General features: G+C 40.1%; 1 protein-coding gene across 4 annotated transcripts in view; it reads right to left on the reverse strand.

Annotated features, from left to right (window-relative positions):
* The window catches only part of AFF1 (AF4/FMR2 family member 1), a 208126-nt gene that overhangs the window by 44859 nt on the left and 140520 nt on the right, over positions 1 to 22747 (reverse strand). For all 4 annotated transcript variants that reach the window (XM_025385115.1, XM_025385118.1, XM_025385116.1 and 1 more), the window contains 4 exons: positions 12945 to 12989; positions 7019 to 7105; positions 5225 to 5261; positions 1323 to 1377 (listed from right to left, as the gene is read on the reverse strand). In XM_025385115.1, coding sequence (XP_025240900.1) covers positions 1323 to 1377; positions 5225 to 5261; positions 7019 to 7105; positions 12945 to 12989 — 224 coding nt within the window. The remainder of the gene's footprint in view (positions 1 to 1322; positions 1378 to 5224; positions 5262 to 7018; positions 7106 to 12944; positions 12990 to 22747) is intronic.

The raw sequence follows: 22747 nt of genomic DNA on the forward strand, positions 1-22747 counted from the left end.
AAGGTAACATTTTACTCTCCCAGCAAAAGGCATTAAAAACAACAAAAAAACTCATCATCTACCAGAACCACAAATAAAATACATTCTTACCACATGCACAAAACCCATCTTTCAGACCAAAAAACCACCCCGTCTTCTTGTTCCTTTTCCCCTCATTCAGCCATGGTGAAATGAAAACAAAGTACATTAAGGAATTGGCACTTGGGAAACAAACACTTAACCTAGACCCACATTTGGTCATGGTAAGGAGATAAAATAACATCTCCAGCTCAATATATAGTTTTTTAAATAACCCATAGCAATCCCCACCTTCCAAAATACATGGAACAAATATTGTGCCTAAAACTAAAGGAAAGCTGGAGCTTAAACTCCTGGGCCACCTCAAATCCTGAGACAGCAACACAGAGTTAGTGACAGATCAGACACTGAAGGAAGACCTCCTCACTTAGTTCCTATGACCACCTCTTGTCATATGAAAGTAAAGAAGTAACAGTTCAACACCATCAAGAAATGACAAATTGGGTCAAAATGCCAGTTAAAAAATTTTAATACGCAGTCTAAAATGTTCCAAAAACCCAAAAGATATCTGGACTTACTGGCCTTAATAAAGAATAGCTGGGCAATAGCTCTTTATTAGTAAATTAGGCCAAAAAAGGGTGGAAAATCTTCAATTGTGCACATCCCCCAAAACTTGTTTCCAACAGCTAAAGCTATTTAAGACTGACATCTTAAGAGCCAAGGCCTTCTATTTCCACAGTTAATATGTAAGTAATGGCTCAAAAACCTTTTTTCCCCTCAAGAAGACCCTTTAGCAAACTCTCCAATGGTACATACACCCTCAACAGGGGAACTTAATCCAAATATTAGGCCAGGCACAGTGGCTCATGCCTGTAATCCCAACACTTTGGGAGGTTGAGGCAGGTGGATCACTTGAGGTCAGGAGTTCAAGACCAGTCTGGCCAATACGGTGAAACCCTCTCTCTACTAAAAATACAAAGATTAGTCGGGCATGGTGGTGGGCACCTGTAGTCCCAACTACTCGGGAAGCTGACGCATGAGAATCGCTTGAGCCCGGGAGGCGGAGACTGCAGTGAGCCGAGATCGCGCCACTGCACTCTCACCTGGGCAACAGAGTTAAGACCTCTTCTCAAACAAACAAGCAAAAAAAATTAAGGCGGGCCCTTTGTTCCCTTTACAGTGCAGCAGTATCTTATTAATGTCATTACATAAAAGCAGAAAAGAAAAATCTAAGCAATGCATTTACATGAGACATTACAATTTCATACTACACATTTTTAATACACAAAAAGCATTTTACTTACGATGACGTTCCTTGCTGAGAATTTGGGTGGGTTTTTGAAGATGTATCATATTGTTCTGTGGGGGAGAGAAACATTATCAGAGCAGCACAATGACACATATTTACGAGATCGTTAGTTGTAAGTTCTTTTATGTCCATCCCCACTTTTTACCTAAACACACCGCACTTGGTACAATCTTACCATTATAAGATGACATTTATGTTACTTCTAGAGAGAAGGCTGGTTCAGAATCAAAAACCTCTCAATAGGCCAAAAACACCTTGAAAAGCATTGCTTGCAGCACACCCTACCTATGATGCCAGGAACTTTCCTATGTTTGGAAGACCTTCCTGTCCTTGACAGGGTGGAGGCCCACATGGAAGCACTCCGGAAGGGCCGTGCTCCCAGTCCCCTGGCCCCCATGTGACTTCACACAGATATCAGTGATCTGTTATCACTCTCTTTCGACAGCCCTGTCCTAGGTGCTCTCCGTCCCACCTGTCCCTTCATTATTCAACTCCCCACCTGCAATTCATTCATTCAGCAGCTATTTATAGACTGCCTCATAGATACCAACATGTTTAAGGCATTTGGTCCTGTCCTGAAAGAGCTCACAGTTGACTGAGGGACACGAAACGGGTCCATAAATACCTGTAATCCAAGGCAGGGTGAGATTAAGTACACAAGTCAATTACAAAAACTAAATGCCCTGGGAATCCACAGAACGGTTGCTCTCTTGGTAATACCAAAGAAGGCAAATTACAGAAAGAACAAAATGAATTGTGTCACAAAGGACAGCCAAGATTCCGGCAGAGTGATGCTGGCAAAAGAGAGAGGAAGGCGGGAGCAAACATGAAGAAGAGGGTCTGAGTTTGGAAAGGGCAGGGCTGAGGTGCAGACTCTGCTGGACAGCACTGAAACATGCGGAAGCAGAGCTCTGAAGGCCAGGATGGGAAGTTATGACTGTATTTGCTGGGCTATGAGACACATCAATGATCTAAACAGGAACATGACACAGTGATTCCTCAGAAGGATTATTCTGGTAGTGCTACCTGGCATAACTTAGAAGGGAGCAGGAAATGTTGCGTGTGGAGGCAGCTGCATTTGTCTAGACATGAGGTAATAGGGGCCTGAAACAGAATTGGAAGTGAAAAAGAAACATGGGTACCTTTTGGGCAGGGCTGAATGACATTTCCCACAAATGTCATGTGGAGACCCTTGCATATTTGCAATTAGTCACTTTACCCTCATGGTGGCAGCAGCTCTTATACGGTATTTTCAAATGACCACCCCTCTGTCCAGAAACCTAGGACCAAGATTCCAAATGAGAGGGGCAGAGGCCCCTCCTCTTCAGACCATTCACAGGGACTCCACATGATCATCGTGACTGGGTTCTAAATTCCACAGGGTCTGGTTACGTTTTGCAATTGTGGACACATAACACTAGGGCATCCAAGTAAAATCCCCCCACATCCCCTCTCCAGAGACTCTAAAACCTATGTACCACTACCATAAGATCAGTGTTGAAGAAATCAGAGTTGACTTGCTAGGCATACTTTAAGAAATTTGTGTCTTCTCTTCACGGAAAGCTATATCCATCCATTCCCCACCATCCTCTTCATCCAACATGCAACAAACTAGATCCCTCTTTTTCAGGTCACATTCTCACAAAGATAAATAAGGCTCCCGGAATAGCAGAAGAAAGTGACAGCAGCATAAAAGATGTGAGGGTAAACAGCTGGCGAGCCAGGACCTCCAGGAGACCCACCAATGTTGGACAATTTCTCATCAGAGTAACAAGGAATTGGCCCACAGTACTGCACAAGGCAAGAGGATGATCCATCCCTGGCCAAGAAAGTGCTTACCAGTTCATCTTCAACTATGTTTTGCTAAAAGGGGAAATCAAATGGTTTAATGGACTAAAGGTTCTTTCTAAACCATGAGTTAGCAATAAAACAAACCATGAGCAACCCTGTGGAAGACATACCACCTGCATGACCAGCAGCCCAAGCAGGCCGAAGGTGGGGGCGGAGTGGTGCATAGCAACCCCAACCACGGCTGAGCTGGTGTTCTGCCTTCAGACCGGTGCACACTCCACTGGTCTGGGCTAGATGGCGAGATGTTGAGAAAAGAGATTTCCCAATCTTCCCAAGGAGTCATCCATTTCAGTTAATTTTACCTAGCTACTCATACAATACTGTAGCAATATGGTCAGGTTTATTTATCTGCATTTTGGGGAAAATTGAGTCATGATTTCTTTGCAAGATCTTATTCAGTATCTCTAGAGCAGGGAACAGCAAATTTTATCTACAGAGGCCAGACAATAAATATTTTAGGTTTTTTGTGCTATAATTTGTAGAATAATAGATGAAATGGGTGTAGCTATGTCCCAATAAAACTTTATTTACAACAACTAGCTGCAGGGCAGATTTAACCCTCAGGCTGTAGTTTCCTCACCTCTGTTCTAGAGAAAGGATATTCTATTTCTTGCTTTTCTAATATTTTTGCCCCTCTCCTCATATCCTTGCAATTCAAACAATAGCATAAAAAAACATTAAGTGAGGGAAAAGAATGAGGTGGGCAAATTTGAAGAGAAAATCATCTCTATAAGCTCTCCTCTCCTAACATGCATATATACCTCTACACCCTACTTTTGGTCTCCCCATCATTTGAAGACTAATACTTCACAACTTTGGCAATTACCACATCCTGATGCATGTTATCACCACCTATGAAAGTGTCTTATTCCCCATCCCCCCTTTTTCTTTTTCTTTCTGAGATGGAGTCTCACTCTGCTGGCCAGGCCAAAGTGCAGCGGTGCAATCTCAGCTCACTGCAACCACGCCACTAGGCCCGGACTCCTTAACCATATTTTGATGAACTAAATGATTACAAATACTCTAGTCAATTTTATTTACTTTTCTATTAAATTACATGAGATAGGGTCTTACTGTACTGCCCAAGGTGGTCTCAAACCCCTGAGTTCAAGCGATCCTCCTGCCTCAGCCTCCCAAGCAGCTGGGACTACAGGTGCACACCACCACACCCAGCTTATCCTAGTCATTTTTGTAAAGTTTGACCTGCCTTACAAATAGCACATAAAGAATTTCTTGATTTGAGGGATTACTACTGAAGAGAAAGGCTGGATCCAGTTAGTGTTCTTCTATTTCCCTCTGAGTTCTCTAGTATTTACAATCCATGAAAAGAGACTGAAAAAGAATTACATGACAAACAAATATAGTGGGGCTAGACAAACTGTATGTCATATTCCTTATAAAAATTTCTTAGTTTTGCTTTTTAAAATACAAGAATCACACGCTCCAATCTATTGTTGTATACAATTCCTAGCTCTGAGAGTCACATTTGGTACAGCTACTATGTGTCAGTAATAACACATTATATTTGTTTAGTATTTCACTAAAACATCTTTATTAACTCTTTGCAACAATCTTATTTTTGTTTTTGTTTGTTTGAAACAGGGTCTGCTCTGTCTCCCAGGCTGGAGCGCAGTGGCACAATCTTGGCTCACTGCAACCTCTACCGTCTAGGCTCAAGTGATCCTCCCACCTCAGCCTCGTAAGTAGCTGGGACCACAGGCACATGACACCAAGCCCAGCTAATTTTTGTATTTTTGTAGAGACAGGGTTTCACCATGTTGCCCAGGCTGGTCTTGAACTCCTGGGCTCAAGCGATCCACCTGCCTTGGCCTCGCAAAGTGCTAGGATTACAGGCATGAGCCACCGCGCCTGGCCAACAATTTTAAGTTTCACATAAAGAACAGTTTTATATTTGTTCTCCTTTCCTATTCTTTCAATATAAGAAGGCCTCATCTCTGTTGGGGCATTTTTTACTAATGTTTTTATGTTAAACAGTAAAAGCTATGCTTTGTTCTCCAATCCAATAAGCATTTCAAATTTACTTACTTTGGTTTTGGGTTACAGAACTGATGTGCTGAGAGTCCTAGAAGGAAAAATAAAAATATCTAATTATTAAAAGATTAAGGCTTATAAAGTTAAAGGGAAAACTGTAGAGCTTTTAGTATTAAAAGGATAGTCTTACGAAACTTTCAACTATCTAGAACAATGGAAACAGTATAGAGAATACCCATACCACCCATCACAGATTCTGTAATTATTTCATTATACAACTTGCAGCTATCCATGTATGCAAACTTGTTCCATGCATAAGCTGAAAACATTGATTAACCTAATTTTAGCTTTCATTGCTTCTCTTCTTTCCTAGAGTTTCGTTTTCCTTTGTTGTTGCACAAAGATATTTTTACAGAGCTTAGTGCTTTAATTTAAAACAAGCAATACTTAGTCACTTTTTTTTTTATTATTATTTGAGACAGAGTCTCGCTTTGTCACCCAGGCTGGAGTTCAGTGGTACAATCTCGGCTCACTGCAACCTCTGCCTCCCTGGTTCAAGCGATTCTCCTTCCTCAGCCCCCCAACAGTAGCTGGGACTACAGCGCCTGCCACCATGCCCGGCTAATTTTTGTATTTTTAGTACAGACGGGGTTTTACCATGTTGGCCACGATAGTCTTGATCTCCTGACCACGTGATCCACCCGCCTCGGCCTCCCAAAGTGCTGGGATTACAGGCCTGAGCCACCGCGCCCAGCCCATGAGTCACCTTTTAAAAATTATTAGAAGATAAGTAAATATATAAAGTGGCAAATTTGAGTTTTTGTAGATAGAACCTTTTTTTTTGGTGGTAGAGACAGGGTCTTACTCTGTCGTCCAGACTGGAGTACAGCGGCTTAATTACAGCTCACTGCAGCCTCAACCTCCCAGGCTCAAGTGATTCTTCCACCTCAGCCTCCCAAGTAGCTGGAACTACAGGTGCATGCCACCACGCCTGGCTAGTTTTTGTATTTTTTGGAGAGACAAAGTTTTGCCACATTGCCCAGGCTGGTCTTTGAACTCCTGGTGATTTACCCACCTCGGCCTGCCAGAGTGCTGGGAATACAGGCATAAGCTACCACGCCCGGCCTAGAACTTCTTTTCACAACAGTATCATGGAAAGGAATAGCTCTCCTACTCTCTCCATTTTTGTATTATATATATAAAACAATGCACATGCATATCAGATTGAAGAAAACACAGATCTGAAGGTGCTATTTCTACATTTTGAAGGTTATCCAAAAGTATGAGCCAAAAAAAGGAAAATGGCAGTGTTTTAACGCACTGTTCATAAATACTATAACAGAAACACAAGTCAGCAGTTTATTTGCTTGTTATTAAACCAGCACTAGTGTAACTGATCNAAACACAAGTCAGCAGTTTATTTGCTTGTTATTAAACCAGCACTAGTGTAACTGATCACATTAAACTCAAGAAAATGTAGGGTGTGTGAGACACGTAAGATGTATGTGCATATGTGTATATCTAATTCTGAACGAGAAATCGCACACTCAATTTCCCTCCCCCTCTGTTTTCCCATCTCTAAAGTAAGGATCCTCAAATGAGAGAATGTATTGGAAAGTCCTGAATGCTTTTTATAAATTATAAAGCTTTATGAAAATCCAAGATGTTCTTAGTAAGTTGGAGAATATTTGAAAGCATTCTGAAGCACTGTAGAAGCTAAATTAATCACAATTTTAACCTCATTTCCAAAGATTTGAACAAGTAATACTTCATCAATATGCCTCACAGCAATGCCTTATGCTTTTCACTAAGGTGGGTGCAGTGCCTGCCATACTTTTAAGGAATTACCTTTGTGGGGAAAGGAAACTTGGATGGCTCAGCTGTACTAGGCGTATGTATTGCTGTCAAAGGAGGAGGCCATGAGTGGGTCATTTCCTGGAAAGATATTTGGAAAGGGAAGAAAAAGTAAATTAAAAATAGAACATTCATTGCTACTTAACATTTTCAACTTAATGTAGAATGGATTGATCGTAAATGGAAAGTACAATCTTAAAAGTTATTTCATGTACTTAAAAAAAAAAAAAAAACCATTTCAGTGGGCTATGTTGAAAAGTTGAAGCTCTCCAACATACAAAACTAAAAAACGTCAGTTTGTAGAAGACAATCAAGGTATGGAATGTGAATGAATTTAACACCCTGAATATTTATCAAGCACATAAACTGTATGTAACAGGTACTGCCAGAGCTTGTGGAGCTGCGAAGACTATAGGTGACAGGTTGGGCTGGAAAAGCACTCTCTCCTCAATGCATTCTTTCTCCCTCAGCTTCTTTATTGCATTTCCTGGTATTATTTCAGTTCAAAGGAAGAAGAACTTTCCTGTTTGACTTAAGCAAACAAGTAATTCAGGTCACTTGTTCCACTTGGGAGAGTTTTAATGGATTTGACCCTTCCCTGATACACACTATTAGCAAGTAAGAACTTTTTTGAAGGACAGAAGCTTAAAATTACCTTTATTTTCCATTGAGAAGCTAAATTTTTACTATTTTCTGGTTGAAGGGAAGATTTCTAAAACTTACAATTGATATATGTATCTTGACACAAATTCTTTTCTTCTAAACACATCCACAAATTTTACTTCGCTAAAAATACTTGTGGAAAACAAGTATGTCAGAAAAAAGATGTGTCAAATTGCAAACGTGCGCACACACACACACACACACACACACTTTTCTAAAAGGCCAAAATGGCACTGGAGATCATTAACTACAACCCCGACATCTTACAGATTGAAAAAAAACTGAGGTCCAAAATGACTGAGTCAAGGTACCCCAGGAAGTCGAAGGCGGTTCCCACATGTGTCAGACTCTGCCCAGCAAACTGGCTTAATACTCGACATGCGGCTGGGCGCAGTGGCTCACACCTGTAATCCCAGCTTTGGGAGGCCAAGGCAGGTGGATCACCTGAGGTCGGTAGTTCAAGACCAGCCTGACCAACATGGAAAAACCCCATGTCTACTAAAAATACAAAATTAGCTGGGCTTAGTGGCGCATGCCTGTAATCCTAGCTACTGGGGAGGCTGAGGTTGTGGTAAGCCGAGATTGTGCCACTGCACTCCAGTCTGGGCAACAAGAGTGAAACTCCATCTCAAAATACATACATACATACATACATACATACATACAAAAATGATGGTGGTGCATGCCTATAATCCCAGCTACTTGGGAGGCTGAGGCAGGAGAATGGCTTGAAACTGGCAGGTTGAGGTTGCAGTGAGCTGGGATTGCACCACTGTACTCCAGCCTGGGTGACAAGGTGAGACTCCATCTCAACAACAACAAAAAATCGACATGCAACTCTACCAGCAATCTGCGACCCCACAGCATGCTATATTACCCCGCCTGTATAACACATGATGTATTCTAACACCTCATTCTAAGTCCTGGCTAACCTATCTCCACAAAAATGCCATTTGATCCTTGCAACAGCTGGAGATGGCACTCTAGCAAGTACTTCCACTTCTAACCTATGTGCAGGTCTCCCCTTGCCCTTCCCCACTGCAGCTCTGTGGGTTACCACAGCCTCAGGAGAGAGAGCAGTGACTTCGCACAGTGACAGGTAACATAAGTGACGTTGGCTTACTTAATTTTTGTTAAAAGTGAAATCGTGCCCTTATTTACTGACTGGTCATGTGCTTTGTTCAGGACACAACAGGAGATCTTTCCTAAAATACACTGGAAAGAATAATGGCTACAGCCAAAGACCCAGATTGCAATCCTAACTCCAATCCTTACCAGTCATGTCAGCCATGTAAGTCATCTGAACCTTAAGCCTCAATGTTCACTAAGAGGTAAACTAGAATCACTTATTTTCAAAGTATTGTAAGAGTACTATGTATGGTACTCGAATGAATAGTGCACAGAAGGCACTTAATAAATTAAAAGCATTACAACTTTTAATTAAAAGTCCAGTTTTAAAAGAATTTCAATACTGCACCAAAGAGAGCTTCCTGCTGTTTTATTTACTTGATACTTTAAGGCACAGTACCATTATACTGTTACAATACAAAAACATGTAATAATTAATTGAGAAGGTGTCTGAAAACATCACCCTTATTATGTTTTTCAATAATTTATTTGGAATCTCAATGGTATCTATGACTTTTGGTCACCAATTATTCCTAAACATCCATTGTACTATCAATGCTTATGGCTGTCCCAGCTATTAAATTAGGCAGTTGGAAAGTACATAAATTCTTTCAAACCCTAAGTGGTTCCCTGGTAGTCCGAAAGCATTTATATACTTCCCTACATACCTAGCTTACTAGAGGGACTTAAGAGAATTGAGGCCATTATTAAGGAGAAGAGGCTGCCCAGAAAGACTCACAACGCCTTGATTTCACTTCCTACGTTAACAATGACTTGTCACACAGACAGACACAAATCACTGGGACCTACATCAGCCTTGGCGCTCCAGGCCCCACAGCTACTGTCTTCTCCTTGCTCATTCTGCTCCGGAGACACTGTCTAGTTCTAATTGCTCCTCTAATACACCAACTTGATACTACCTCGAGGCTTTTCCACCAATTCTTACCTCTGCCTAGCCCTCTGTTTACTGGCCTGTTGCATTATTCATAGCACCATCAACATCCGACACTATATATTTCTCTTCCCTACTCTGACCTCTATGAGAGCAAGCACTCTGTCTTATTCACTACAACATCCTAGTGCTGTGGAGGCTTAACAAGTATTTGTTGAACAAATGAATGAACATACAAACAGTGCTACCACTCATTGTACTAGCATCATGGAAATGCTGCACTGAGGTAATGCCTACTAGTACCACATTAATCCCCCCAAGATGCTGTGGAGGCCAGGCTTGCCTGTAAGTAGAAAATCTGAGGTGTCTCCATGCACACACCAAGGGCATGTTGCCCTTTCTGGACCCTAGTGCATGACCATTCCCTGAAAACTAACAGTGTCTATCTGCTATCTTCTTACTCCATTAGCCTGCTGGAGTTACGGGCCACCGCTTCCCTTCATTACAACACTTCCCCCTGAAATACTGACCCCAGAGAACCAAACATTATTTTCTATGATTGATTTTCTCTGTTAGGAAACTATTTACTGTCTCTATCACCCATCAGAAAGATTTGTGTGTGCATTCCTGGCAATCTTAATAAATTGCTGGTACAAGATAAGAACGGGAACTGGGACACAAAGGAAAGTAGTATCTGGATCAGCGTCAAAAGTGAGAGCTGGAATGGACCCTGGAGATCATCCACTAGCCCAGGGCCTTCATTTTACCAATGAGGAAACCAAAGCCCAGCAGGGACACAGAACTTAACTGAGGTCACAGAAGAGAAGGGGCAGCCTCCAATATGAAAAGGTCTATGACCTGTTCAGTCCTGGACATCCTTCTGTTTGCTTTCCCAAGTTATGATTTCCAAAACATAAATGGGCATGATTTATGCATTAACCACTCACTCTCAAGCATTTCTAGGTAAGGAAGAATTCACTAATATGATGTTGGGTGAGAAGGGAAGGAGGATGGATGGATTCATTACATTAAAAATGCTTGTCTGATGCTGTAATATCACCATTCCTAAATAAAGGATGTGACATGTCTTATATTAACACACACCAAAACCTAAGAGAAGCATCTGACATATGCAGAAGACAACAAACCGGCACTGCTGCACATACTTCTGAAATAACGATAGAACAAATAACGCACAATTTCAGAGGAAATGCCAAGGCCATAGTTTATAATTAAGTCCCTTAGTATGTTTATGACTTACCATACCAACAAATTTCAGAAATAGAAAAGGAAAAGGATGACACAAAAATGTAATCAAGGTAACTTATTTAATCTTACATGCTGGTTGACAAAAATCCCTCACTCTTAGCAGTTCAAAGTATGTTTCTCAGCCAGGCACGGTGGCTCACACCCGTAATCCCAACACTTTGGGGGGCTGAGGCAGGTGGATCACTCGAGGTCAGGCATTGAGACCAGCCTGGCCAACATGGTGAAACACCGTCTCTACTAAAAATACAAAAATTAGCAGTGAATGTAAATGTGGCGCACACCTGTAATCCCAGCTACTTGGGTGGCTGAGGCAGAAGAATCGCTTGAACCCAGGAGGCGGAGGTTGCAGTGGCTGAGATCACACCCAGCCTGGGTGACAGAGAGAGACTCTGTCTAAAAAAAAAAAAAAAAAAAAAGCATGTTTCTCTAGAGTTTGTTTCTCAGAAAACCCTAACTACAAAATAGGACAAAAGACTGTAAAACAAAAACAAGCTGTTTTCCAAACAACTGGTTAGATACTACTAGCGTCAAAAATTTCACAAGTGAGGAAATGATCAATAAACTTAATTACTGGTTTTAGCACCACCATCACTTAATACTTTAAAATGAAAAGTTAAAAAACTAAAGTTGGGCAAACATGTATTTTGAGAAAAAACGAGCAGTAGCAATTCAAATTAAAAGTCACATTTGCTATATACATCTCTCCTACTAATTAAAAAAAGAAGAAGAAAAAAAGTCAGAAACCCTACAGTAAAAGACAAGAATATAATTAAAATTGACCTAGAAGCAAATTAAAAGCCACAGAAGAGGGATAAAAAATACACAAAACCCTCAGTTTTTATAATTACTGTACCTCAGCATTAAAATTAAGCTCTAGGTTTCCTGGAAATTAAAGGCAAAATGGGAAACATTATATACAATTCTTCTCTGATAAAAAGAAAGAACACCAGTTCATAAGTAAAATTAACATTTTTCCCCTGAAATTAAATTCTAGAAGGAATTTGTCATCCTTGTACAAGAAAAACTGAACAAGTGGGTAATGTATTCAATGACATATTTGTGGAAGCACAAATGTTCGTGGCATAGTTTCAATAAACAAGAGCAAAAAGTAACCCTTCAAGATAAGTCTAAAGATGACCATTTACTTCCCACTATTTTTCTTTTTATTCCTTTAAAATTTCATGGTCTCACTGAAGAACAGGCCGTACGTATGAGGCCATAGGTATTAGGTATCACATACAGAACGCCAAGAGGTATAAATCAAGCACTGTTTAACCACTGGTGCCTCCCACACCACATCAATACAGGAAGTTTCCTCTCTGGGAAGTGAGCAACTCTCCTGGGCCTTTATGGACAACCAGAAAAACTTATGAGAGATGCCATAAAAATCTGGTCCAAATGCCTTGTAGTTTGTAGACTTCAATTTAATTAATAAAATCTGGTAGAGAATTCAATTACATTCCAAGACTACTTCTGTCACTATTCTGGTTTATTTTTGCCTTTGGAGATGTGAGTGGGGAAGAAATGGTTAAAAGGGGTTTGGGAACAGCAACTGTTACTTATTTGTTTGTTTGTTTATTTATTTTGGAGACATAGTCTCACTCTGTTGCCCAGGCTGGAGTGCAGTGGCACAATCTCAGTTCACTGCAAGCTCCACCTCTCAGGTTCAACTGATTCTCCTGAATCAGCCTCCTGAGTAGCTGGGACTACAGGCATGTGCCACCAATCCCGGCTCATTTTTTGTATTTTTTTTTTTAGTAGATACGGGGTTTTGCCATGTTGTCCAGGCTGGTCGCAAACTCCGGAGCTCAAGCAATCTGCCTGCCTTGGCCTCCCAAAGTGCTAGGATTACAGGCATGAGTCACCACACCCAGCCAATGGTAACTGTCCTTTAAAGTGAATGTAAATGTTTGTACACCTACCTACTTAAATATTTCTTCCAATGAGAAAGAGTAACAGTGAACTCACCTTCAGAATCTCTTCAACACAATGGACTTCATTGGAGTAGGTCTGCTGAAAGTGAAAAGCAAAAAATAAAAGGTTAGCAAATAAGAGTCAAGAGTGATGGTACTGGTGGACAATCTTATTAATGCAGCAATACTCATCTCAAGGCTTACCTTCTACTAGCTAAGTATTAAGAACTTTACATTTGAAGCCTGGGCAACATGGTGAAACCCCATTTTTACCAAAAGCAATACAAAAATTAGCCATGCATGGTGGTGCACACCTGTGGTCCCAGCTACTCAGGAGGTTGAGGTAGGAGGATCACTTGAGCCAGGGAGGTGGAGACTGCAGTGAGCCAAGATCATGCCACTGTACTCTGGCTGCATATATATATATATATATATATATATATATATATATATATATATAACAACAACTACTTTACATGTGGGTGAAATAAGACCAGAGAGATTAATCTAACTTAATCTTGTGGGGAAACACAGTAATGATGGAGACAAAGGCAGACTAACTGTTGACCCTCAGGTCAAAAGTTTCTAAAATTTCTTTATTAAAGAAAACTAGTATATTAGTAAACCTAGGGAATAACAGATGTACAAAATCAGATTAGAATAGGTGCCGCGGTCAGCTACCTCATAGCAACAGCTAACCAATAAGCCACACTAAATGAAGACAAAGATGATGATCATCTGAACATGTTAGTGGGTCCAAAGTAAGCAGGCCTAAGTCCAATGAAGGATAGCTCTTCATTATTTTTATATTCTAGCCTGCCAAAATTCAAAGTTAAAAATATCTCTACTTAAAGTCAGCATTTCACCTTATACATACATGCATACATACATATACACATGCACACAAATTTTCTTTCAGAGAAAGACTGGAAGGGTAGAGGAGATTAATTACTGTCTTAGAGGAAAGATCTACTATTTCTACCTCTTCCTTATACGCAGCTAAACAAATAATGATTACTCACCACCAGACAGTGCCTAGGGAGTGACATTTTACAGTCTACATATTTTTAAGAGCAAAGAAAGTGGGCAAGGTTAAATTAAAATCAATACTTTTTCTGAACTAGAGACATGGAACATGGTTTTCAATGGAATAGCAACTTGCTCTGTGTCAATTCATGAGCCAGGCATCGTGGGCACAGTACGGCATGTACTATACAACATACAACTTTCCCATTACTGCCACTGCTATGCATAAAGCTCTGCTCTTTTTGGTCCATTTAATACAATACCTACCATGCAGCTAGAGAACAGATGGCAAGGGATTCTTTCCTGTTCCTGGTTCTAATTTAAGTGTACTTTAATATAATACTAATTGCTAATTTGCAATCTAGGGTTTATTAATCTACCATTTCCCTCATTCCAATTCGCTCCATGGATGAAGAAAAAGGAAAGAATAGTGCATACAAACATTCACACCGTCCTGTAATGGAATCTAATGGACATGTCAAAATTCAGATTTAGGCCGGGCACGGTGGCTCACACCTGTAATCCCAGCACTTTGGGAGGCCGAGGCGGGCAGACTACCTGAGCCCTGGCATCTGAGAGCAGCCTGGGCATCATGGCGAAACCCCATCTCCACCAAAAATACAAAAATTAGCCAGTCTCACATAACCCAATTTCAAAATAGATAAAAATTAAAAAATAAAATTTAAAAGTTAAAAAAAAAAATTCAGATGCAGTCTGTTTTTAAAACACATAAATTTCCTGGAAAGAGTCTTAATAAAATGTTGGCAGCGTGTTATTACCAAGGTAGGGCCAAGAAGTCAGGTACAACCAAAGAGAATCAAGGGTGTCCCTTACATCTGGCAGGATCCACTGGACTCATCTCCAGCATTACGCATGCCAACAACCAGGCCTTTTTGTTTTCAAAACCATTAAGAAACACCTACAAACTGGACTAAACATTTGTGCTCTATTTTAGCACAAATGTAAGATACAGAAATGCTGTTTTTACATGAGGGTAAAATGTAATTGTATTCTATTTCAATTTTTCACATGGATCACTAGAAAAAATAACAATTAAAAGTTGAAGGTGAATCAATAGAACAAGCACAAGACTATGCTGAGTCTGGAAAAAATATTCCCCTCATCCTACATGTTGCTGGAATGAGACTAAGAATCCAATCAAAATACTTGGCAACCAATAAAAAATAGTGAAGCACATTTTAAAAGAAGGCAAAAAAGATTTGTCCGTTGTTTCCAACACAATGAGTTCAAAAAGCCGCACCCTTCAAGAGACTGAAAGACTTCTTTCTGATCTTCGTAATTACTCAAGCAGTCAACACTTTGCCAAGATGTTTCATGTCACCGAAATATTCATTTTTTTCCCAAGAGTTTTGTTATGTGGGATGAACCAGGACTGAAGAAATTTTGAGAGCTTACTTTAGATTAGCAACATTTACCTTATCCAGATACTAATAGTCACCATTTAAAATTCTAAATAAGGTCTTAGATTCAAGCATTAGTTGGTTAATTTACTGTTAATCTTCCTGTCAAGTCCATTATGAGAGTGAAGGTGTTTCAAAGGGGGAGAGGGATTTCATTCCAAATATATGAGGGCATATCATATTTAGGGATATCCACAAAGCACTGTTTCCAATGGCAAGTAATTGGAAATTAGCAAATTCCAAACAACAGGAGTCTAGCTAACTGCCTTTACAGCGAGTGCATCCACACAATGGCATGGTATGAAGATTTAATAACATAAACATAGGTGTTTTCATGGAAAGATGCTCAAGATACATACTTTTAACGTTTTCTTTAAGAATCATTTCATATGGCCAGGCGCAGTGGCTCACGCCTGTAATCCCAGCACCGTGGGAGGCCGAGGTGAGCGGATCACGAGGTCAGGAGATCGAGACCACCCTGGCTAACACGGTGAAACCCCATCTCTACTAAAACTACAAAAAATTAGCTGGGCGTGGTGGCAGACGCCTGTAGTCCCAGCTACTTGGGAGGCTGAGGCAGGAGAATGACGTGAACCCGGGAGGAGGAGCTTGCAGTGAGCCGAGATCGCGCCACTGCACTCCAGCCTGGGCGACAGAGCAAGACTCTGTCTCAAAAAAAATAAAAATAAATAAATTAATAATAATAATAATAATCTCTTACAGAAAAACTACAAAAACCAGTAGGAGGATCTCCCACATAGCTTTTACCCAGATTTCCCAAATGTTAGCATTTTTCATTTGCTTTATATTTTTCTCTTCTACCCACCTACATTTTGAACTGTTTAAGTTAGAGAGTTAACATCCCTTTATCCCTACTTTTATGTATACCAAAACACAATATAAACCTGTATTTAAAAGAGAGGCTACTGAAAAGTTTGCATAGTATGAGCTCATTTTATGTTCCATCTAGCTGAGATTCACATCTTCACTCTTCTCTCCAACCAAATTAGAGACATTTAAACTAGAGGACAGATCTTTTGGATTTGTTTACAGGGAAAGAGCTACAAGGACAGGCTGCCTTGTCTCATAGTGCAACTTGGCACCTCCAAGCATGCCACTGGAAGGAAGTTTTCCAAAAGGGGAGTAGTAGTTAAACAAACCATTACATCCTAATCCCCTAATCCCCCTTTTTTTTTTTTTAAGAGATGGGGTCTTGCTATGGTGCCCAGGCTGGCCTGGGCTCAAGTCAACCTCCTACCTCAGCCTTCAGAGTGTAGCTGGAACTGTAGGTGTGTGACATTGCACCTGGCTTTTTATTTTTATTTTATTTTATTTTTTTTGAGATGGAGTCTGGCTCTGTCGCCCGGGCTGGAGTGCAGCGGCCGGATCTCAGCTCACTGCAAGCTCCGCCTCCCGGGTTCACGCCATTCTCCTGCCTCAGCCTCCCGAGTAGCTGGGACTACAGGCATCCGCCACCTCGCCCAGCTAGTTTTTTGTATTTTTTAATAGAGACGGGGTTTCACCATATTAGCCAGGATGGTCTCGATCTCCTGACCTCATGATCCGCCCGTCTCGGCCTCCCAAAGTGCTGGGATTACAGGCTTGAGCCACTGCGCCCGGCCTGCACCTGGCTTTTAACCCCTTTCCTAAAATTCACTCTCACAACAGGGTCTCCAGTCACTATTGTGAGCTACTCCTACTAAAAGGAGCCAGACTCTCCCTTTAACACCATAGTCAAAGAAGAAACAACTGGTCCCGGCCAGCTCTCTCTAAACCACAACTGAGATAAGGCTGAAAACATTCAATGTAAGACTTCCTTAAAGAACACAAAACGATAAAAAGCAACAATAAACATTTCCATGATAGTTGCATGAATCAAGAAAATCTAGTTTGTAAGTCTTTCTCTGGCTAGCTCTTTCCTCAATGGTATAGACACTGACTTTAACATGACCACAAAACTCACTGCCTTTTCCCATCCTCAATATCTATTCATAGGTTCCTAGAGGACATGAGCTCTCCTCTTCTGCCTATCTGCAGCCACCTCACACATCTGGCTTCCTGTATGTAGACCAACCTCCCAGGAGAGACCACACTTTCCTCCTGGGATGTGGTCTTAACACAGGAGCCTTATTTAATTTTTTAAAAAATGATAGCAGCTACTTATTGAATGCATATTGTACTTCATATTGCATTAAAATATGTTATTATCACCTCAATTTGATACCATCGATTGTAAGATGCACCATTATTAGCTTGGGAGGTAGGGGGACTACACTAAATGTACCTATCAACAGTAAGATACATCCCTATTGCAGAAACTTAAAAATGCCTGAGGGAATTCTGCATAAAGTTCTATTTAATTCTCACACCAACCTTTGTGGTAGGTATTATACCAGTTTTTAAAATGAGGAGACTGAATCCTAGAGAAATTAAGTTGCCTATCCAAGGACACACAAAAGCTCTGAAGCCGCTGAGCTGGCTCAGAATACTGTTATACCGGTTTTCCAAAAACCTCAACACTGCTGCAAGAAACAAATATATTAGTATTTTAGAAGGGTGCGTGATTCCAGTTGTCCTACGCATAACCTAAAACATTTTTTAAAGAGCTACATTTTTCCTTTGTTTCTACAAAGAGGCATTTTGGTATTCACATTTAACTGACTCTTCCTACTACCAGTGCTTCGGACCAGAAAAGGCAGCAGTGCTGGCCGTGGCCTGATTTCTCACTCCTCCTGGAATGACATTGTGTAACTGTAAGGAAATGCACTGATACCAAAATAAAATATGTGAGTGAATGTCTTCTAAGCATGACACAGTTTGTTTTAATAAGCTAAAAAGAGCTGGCTGAAGAAACATGCCACTGAGACTGAGAGGCTCTTGCAATATTGTGTTTTAAGTCTCTCAAGTTTCAACAGAGCAGCATTTTTATAACAATGCTATTCTCAAAAAGGCTTAGTTATCACTAACCAGGAAACACAGAGCACAAAGGCAACGTGCTGACGAGGGAAGCCAAAAGATCTTGGATTCTAGATCTGGTTCTGCTGAAGACTGGTGCTGAATCTTGGATAAGATTCATCCTCTTTGAGACTATTTCCTTATTGTGATAAGGTATAGTATTACCAAACCTAACCACTTCTCAGGGTTCGTATGAAGGTCAAATATGAAAACATCACACTTTAAAAACCATCAAAAGGCACTGATATAGGGAATAATAGGTGGTGCCAACATTATCAAGGCATTGTTTAATAGCGTGACAACTTTAAAAAAATCCCAATAGGTTATCTATCCAAAGTTTAATTTTTAAGAGAGTAAAATAGATGTCCAAACTATTTTTCTTCAAATGGGTCACCACCTTTTGGATTACTGTTCAGTCTTTACTATCTATTTGCTGCTCATCTACCCCCAACTTGCTAGTTAGGTAACTCACACTTTTCTTGCCCTGACCTGGAGCCCTCTTCTCTCTTCCATCTGTGTCAGTGATAATTCCTCCTGAGGCTTCAGGTTGCAGATGAAAGACATCTTTTGGAAAACATCCCTGATGCTCCCTTACTCCCAAAACTGTCCAGGTTCTCTTGCAGATGCTCCCATAACTATCCGTACTTTCTCTGTTATTGCATCCTCTCTACTCCCTCTAGATTACATGTTCCATGGAAGTTAGGGCCAGAACCCTCACTGAATCACAGGGTGCCAGCCACACAGAGGCAACCCCATAAACATTGGCTGGTATATTTTTAGTCCCAGAACTCAGAATTTGAAACTAAGTTTCTCTTACAGCTTTAGACACTGAAGAAGATGTAAGCTGCCTGAATTATAAAGCAACACCTTAATTAACAAACTAAACTACATGGAACTAAACATACAAGAGACAAAAAGATAATTGTTTTGCATTGTTTTCTCCCTGGAAACATTAAAACTACTGAGAAACTACTTTTCACACACAGATTGGCAAACAGCCACAAGATTAACAATACTCCATCTATGAGACAGACGTGGGGAAACAGGCACTCAAATCCTGTGGTTGGTAGGAGGGTTAAGTGCTACAACTTTTAAAGACATTAATTTGGCAATAGCCAGCAAATTCTAATTACACAAACATTTATCTAACTTCTAGCACTCCCTCCTACATGTACAAAAAAAATTTGCAAAGTTATTTGCTTCAGCCTAGTTTGCAAATAGCAAGATACTGGAAACAATCTAAATGTCTATCTACAGGTAACTGACTGGCTATGAAAACTATGGTACATGCCACCTACAAAGAAATAAATGCTATGCAACTATGACAAAGAATGAGGATGCTCTTTGTGCACTGATTTGGGGTAATCTCCAAGATATATTGTTAAGAAGAATAAATTTTTTTAAAAAGATGTATTATATGCCAGCATTTCTATAAATGGAAAAGGTATCAATGAGAAGAAAACATGGATATGGAGCTGCTTATTATGCATAAAATACCACTGGGAATAATACACAAGAAAGTCCTTACACCAATTACTTCTAGAAAGAAAGGTTGGGGAATGGAGGCTGGGGGAAGGAGTAGCGGGAATATTTTCAATGTATATCCTTTTTTTAACCTTTTAAATTCTGACCTATTACCTATTCATTAATGAAAACACAAATATTAGACTGAAATAAATAGGGATCAAAAGCTTCTTCTCAAAGTACGGCTAAATTTTCTATTAGCCTTCCTCTACGTAACTTACCTTACTCCAAACATACAGCTAGGTTAAACTGTCCCCAGCTTACACCTTGGTGCTCTGGGCACACCCCATATAATACAGGCCACATTGAATTTTTGTAAAAAACAAAACAAAACAGATTTCCAGTCAGCCTTCCCTAGTGGACCTCGAGTTGCCACAGGACTTGCTCTGAAGGCCTGGCCCAGTGTTCGCTTGCTAAATTCACACATTTCCCAAACTAGACTAGAAAGTTATTGAAAGAGAAGCATTTTTTTATTCTCGCTCTCCTTTTTGTTAATCAGTCATACTTAAATAGTGAGAAGACACATTTGAAATGAACAAAATCTTATAGGGTTGTTTTGAGGAAGAAATAAGATCATGCATGTTAAAACTAGTTCCATACAAATAAATACATGCATTTCTATGAAGACACCATAATCATCATTTCTAAGAGATAAATTAGAGGAGGAGACCAAAAGGCCGGGCTGAACAAGGTTTGACATAAAATTGTGTTTTACAGATACATAATAAATTACATAAATAGCTAAGCCTGTTCCAAGAACATGCTCATACTGCCCTGGGTGTGTTACTTCAGCTGGAAAACGTATAAAGGAACCAGCAGTGACTCTACTTTCAGAAGCATCATGCCCTATGGGCAACTACCCATCTATCTGTACACCCAGAATTTTAGGATAAACATTTTTTAAATCCCTGGACAGATATATGAGTAAAGTTACAGTCCGAATTAAAACAAGGAAAACAATAACAAAAAACAGCCACGCTAAAGATTAATATGGAAGGAGGGGTGATGGATTACAAAACAAGGAATAAGGTGCTCTGAAAAGCTTTCCTAAAAATAAAGTGATATTACATTAAGTTGCAAAACCAACTTTAACTGTTAAATCCTCCCTTAAGAATTATTAGTTACCCTTCATCTCATCCCAGATATCTTTAAATAATGGAAAGGGTGGCCGGGCGCGGTGGCTCAAGCCTGTAATCCCAGCACTTTGGGAGGCCGAGATGGGCGGATCACGAGGTCAGGAGATCGAGACCATCCTGGCTAACACGGTGAAACCCCGTCTCTACTAAGAAATACAAAAAATAGCCGGGCGAGGTGGCAGCGCCTGTAGTCCCAGCTACTCGGGAGGCTGAGGCCGGAGAATGGCGTGAAGCCGGGAGGCGGAGCTTGCAGTGAGCTGAGATCCGGCCACTGCACTCCAGCCTGGGCGACAGCGCGAGACTCCGTCTAAAAAAAAAAAAAAAAAAAATAATGGAAAGGGTTTGGATAGTTCCTTAAAAGTGATAAGTTCTAACATGTAGCAAAAAATTACTCTCATGTTCCCTGAATGACTCTTTTTAATGTCAAATTGCCTGCCACATGTGAAGGCTAACACAAATTAGGCTAACTGCAGAATCTCCCTAACTGCAGAATCTCTACAGTTCTCTAAACAGATTTTTCAGGGAGAGGAGAAATGAGGTGGATAAAAAAGATTATCTAAAAATAGTGAGGAATCTCTAGGTCACCTACAGTTATCTCCCAACAAAAATTTATCATGGAACGAACAAGGAATTCTACTCCTATTGGGGGAACCTAGAAAAAGGGGTAGTGTGTCACTGGATGTCACAACCGCTGGCTGACCTTTTCTGGAAGTCTTCCCTCCCTTGACTCTCCAACCACATTCAACTCTGGATTGTAACCCTTAGTGTTCTAATCTTTCTCCTCTAGACTGGCTTCCCACAGGCAGGAACTAGGGTTAATATTAATCTCTGCATCCCTCACAAGGCCTTAGCATAATTCTAGACTCATACTGATATACAATTAATATTTATAAAATGAATACTCGATTTTGCCATCTCATGACATCTCAAACAAAATTCAGATCCATAAGATAACCAAAAAGTAATTACAGAGTTGTTTTATCATGAATTTTCAATCTCTTTCCTGGGAAGCAATATATGTTAGCTTATATCGGTATGATAACTCCAGACAACTTCACAAAACAGTGATATTTTTAAGATGCAGAAGTCTTCAAATTTTAAAAAAGTATTATCTTGTGACTACAATCCATCCACCACTACTACCTCATCAAATGTCTTCACCTATAGGAATAGTTGCCTAAATGCAGTTTGGGGACATATATTTCTCAGAATGCAAAGTTTCAGATATGACAGTAACATCAGAACGTGAGGTTGGGGAGGGTAGGTATATCAGGCAGCATGTTTGGGTGGGGTAAAGAAAGGATGTAGGCTTCCTTGAGATAGAAGATGAAGAAATAATACTCCAAGATAAACACTGGAAGATCATGTTAGAGATGTGCTAGCACCTCAGTCATTCAATAATGAGAGCCTATATATCCTATAGATAGGAGATATAATATATAGATATAATATATATCCTATAGATAGGAGATATATATCCTATAGATACATATTGAATACGTGTGTATATGTGTTACATGTATGTGAATATATGTACACATATTTACATATTTGGTTTTTTAAAATTTACCTTTAGGTAAATTGCTCTTTCATAAGCCAACAATATTGCCCTCTTATCTTTCATCAACTAAAGCAAAAACAAACTAAAAAAGAAAATAGCCACTAAATCCTAAAACATCACTGAAACTTATAAAATCCAATGGGAAGAAGTATTTTAAAATAGCAGTTCTTTAAAGATCAATATGAATAATTAGAAAACTTGTTTCTTTCCAGTTGGTCATTTTGATTATACCAGT

Source organism: Theropithecus gelada, chromosome 5 (genome assembly GCF_003255815.1).
Source record: "Theropithecus gelada isolate Dixy chromosome 5, Tgel_1.0, whole genome shotgun sequence".
NCBI lineage: Eukaryota > Metazoa > Chordata > Mammalia > Primates > Cercopithecidae > Theropithecus > Theropithecus gelada.